Source organism: Plasmodium gonderi (assembly GCF_002157705.1).
Source record: "Plasmodium gonderi DNA, contig: Pgo-contig_455, whole genome shotgun sequence".
NCBI lineage: Eukaryota > Apicomplexa > Aconoidasida > Haemosporida > Plasmodiidae > Plasmodium > Plasmodium gonderi.
The window spans coordinates 1,275-3,806 of NW_021629323.1; the positions used below are offsets into that span (position 1 = coordinate 1,275).

General features: G+C 20.2%; 1 protein-coding gene across 1 annotated transcript; it reads left to right on the plus strand.

The window, feature by feature from the left end:
• Positions 1 to 680: 680 nt before the first annotated feature.
• Positions 681 to 1,862, plus strand: PGO_003490 (variable surface protein; the record flags this gene model as incomplete). The annotated part of the gene is made up of 3 exons (XM_028691320.1): positions 681 to 740; positions 877 to 1,545; positions 1,707 to 1,862. 3 exons carry the CDS (start codon positions 681 to 683, stop codon positions 1,860 to 1,862), a joined length of 885 nt encoding a protein of 294 aa, XP_028547121.1.
• Positions 1,863 to 2,532: the final 670 nt, after the last annotated feature.

Consider the following 2,532-nt stretch of genomic DNA (forward strand, 5'->3'; position numbering starts at 1 on the left):
TTATGTTTGAAAAAAGTGTCTATATATAGCGAACATATTGCATTCTTATTTTTATAAAATTAATGAAATAATTAAAAAATAATATTTATGATACAAAAATTACATTTATTCAAAAATAAGATTTATTGTAACACAATATAACATATATGTTCCTTATATGATCAATAAATCACTAAAATATTTGCTCAGATAAAACATATACAGTATAAATGTAGCATTTTATCAAAAGATACGATGTAAAAATATTTATAATTTACTGTAAAATAAAATGAGTATATGTATAAACAATTTAATATCTTTCGCAATAATAAATATTTGTACATATGCCATATTTTAAATGATGTTAGGATGTATACATGAGTAATACGATTATGCAAAATAAAAATTAAGACACATATAATTATAAAACAAAATATATATATTAACTTTGTAAAATAGTATTTTAATGTATAATATTATTAAGGTAATATATATAAATATTTTGCTTATGTTTTTATAGGCATACTTCTTAATTCAATTTTTCGGAGCTTTACTAAATATTTTCCCCATATATATGCTAAGAACATAAAAAATGATAGAAATATTTATTATAATTAGATTTTTATTATAACAAATATTCGTAGTGTCTTATGAAACCTCGTATTACTTATATATTTTGTATTTATTTTCAATGATAATTAATGATATTTTTAATATCTCACACCATAAATATGTCTTCTTCTGGAGAAAACGATAGAATAGTATTTAATAATCATTATATATGATAATTATAAATATTTCGGGACTAAATTTTTATTTTTTCTATACTTATATATACCATTAATGAATAATTGAATACACGCACTAATATTCCTTGTTTCCTTTATTTCCTTATAGTACATATATGTTGATTTATTTGATAAAAAGAAGAAATATTATGATACATGTATTGGGAATACTTATGAAAATATTTCAAAAGCTTACTGTATAAACGATGAACTGAATAATATTGGAATACAGGATTTTGTTGAAACTTGTCCAATGATTATTGACTGTTTATATGAACAAAGAGAAACAGCTACTGAAAAGGTTAAGGATGAAGATTGTATATCATTGTTTTATTGGACATATGATAAATACTATAAAGATAAAAAAGAATATGATAATATAAAAAAGCACTACCATGGATTTCTGCAGGCATATAATAATTACACCGTGTCTATATGCCATTATTTTAAAGAAAATCTTACAGAAGATGTATTGAAAAAACTCAGAGATATATATGATATGAACACTGAGCTAAATAAAATAAAAACTAATAATGTATCTAACATTAGCGATAAATGTGTGTGTGCCAAAAAGTTCGCTGAGGTCCATAAAAAATATGAAAATATGTGCAAATCCAATGATGATAAACATTTTTGTACTGAATTAAATAAACTTACAACAGAATATAATTTACAAATAAAAAATATAACTTGTGAAAATAATACACCAAGTTATTTGTCTTTATTCCAGAGATACAATAAAAAAGCACACATTTATGTTCCAATTGTTGTAGCATTAGTGATAACGCTTTTTATATTTATATTTTATAAGGTTTTTTATAATATAATATAGATGTTCATATACTATTAAATAAATAATATTGAAAATTTTAATAAAATTTATATTCTATCACAAGCAATTTATTTTCGAATGCATAAATATTTTCTAATACATAATAGTTCACGATTTGGGGATCATTTTTGCGTAACATAATCATAAGAAAAAGAAACATTAGTAATAATTTATATAAAGAGTCCAATATGTTACAGCCATCTCAAAAGTTCAGTAGTAATTCAAGAAATAAGAATTATAATATATTATATAATTCTGATTAATTTCACGAATAATTTTGTAGTTCCATGAATATATTTTGCTTAAAAGTCACATATTGCATTGTACGCAAATAATATAGATGATGCATATATTAATAATATCATACAAAAATGAAAAAAATTCTTATAATATAAAAAAATAAAACTTAATTAGAAAAATTAATAAGATACCATTATAAAAATTAAAAAAAATATAATAAATTTATTTGAAAAACACATAAATAATAAATAAAAATACTGTAAATAAATTTCGCCTTTTTCATGCTCAATAAACAGTAGCCATCATGCAAAATATATTCTTAAGACAAGAAATATACATTTTACATTTATTAATAATGTCCTACATATGCTTACAATGCAATATATATTGTAAAGTAATAATTTAATATGATATTTTTTTTGAAATTATAATTTCTATATATGTGTATTATTATATTTTATTAAATAATATTAAATTTAATTGTACCTCCAAATGTTAATCGTATATGATGCTTTTTTTTTACTACTAATTCTTTTTTTCTGATTCTGTTATATTTCTTGATATGCGAATAATATGGTACCACATATTTATAATATTAATACGTGAAATTAAATTACATATCTGTTTTATTATTATATATATTGACATAAATTATTACTTATTTTTCCTTCTTAATTTATTTTTTTTTTATTA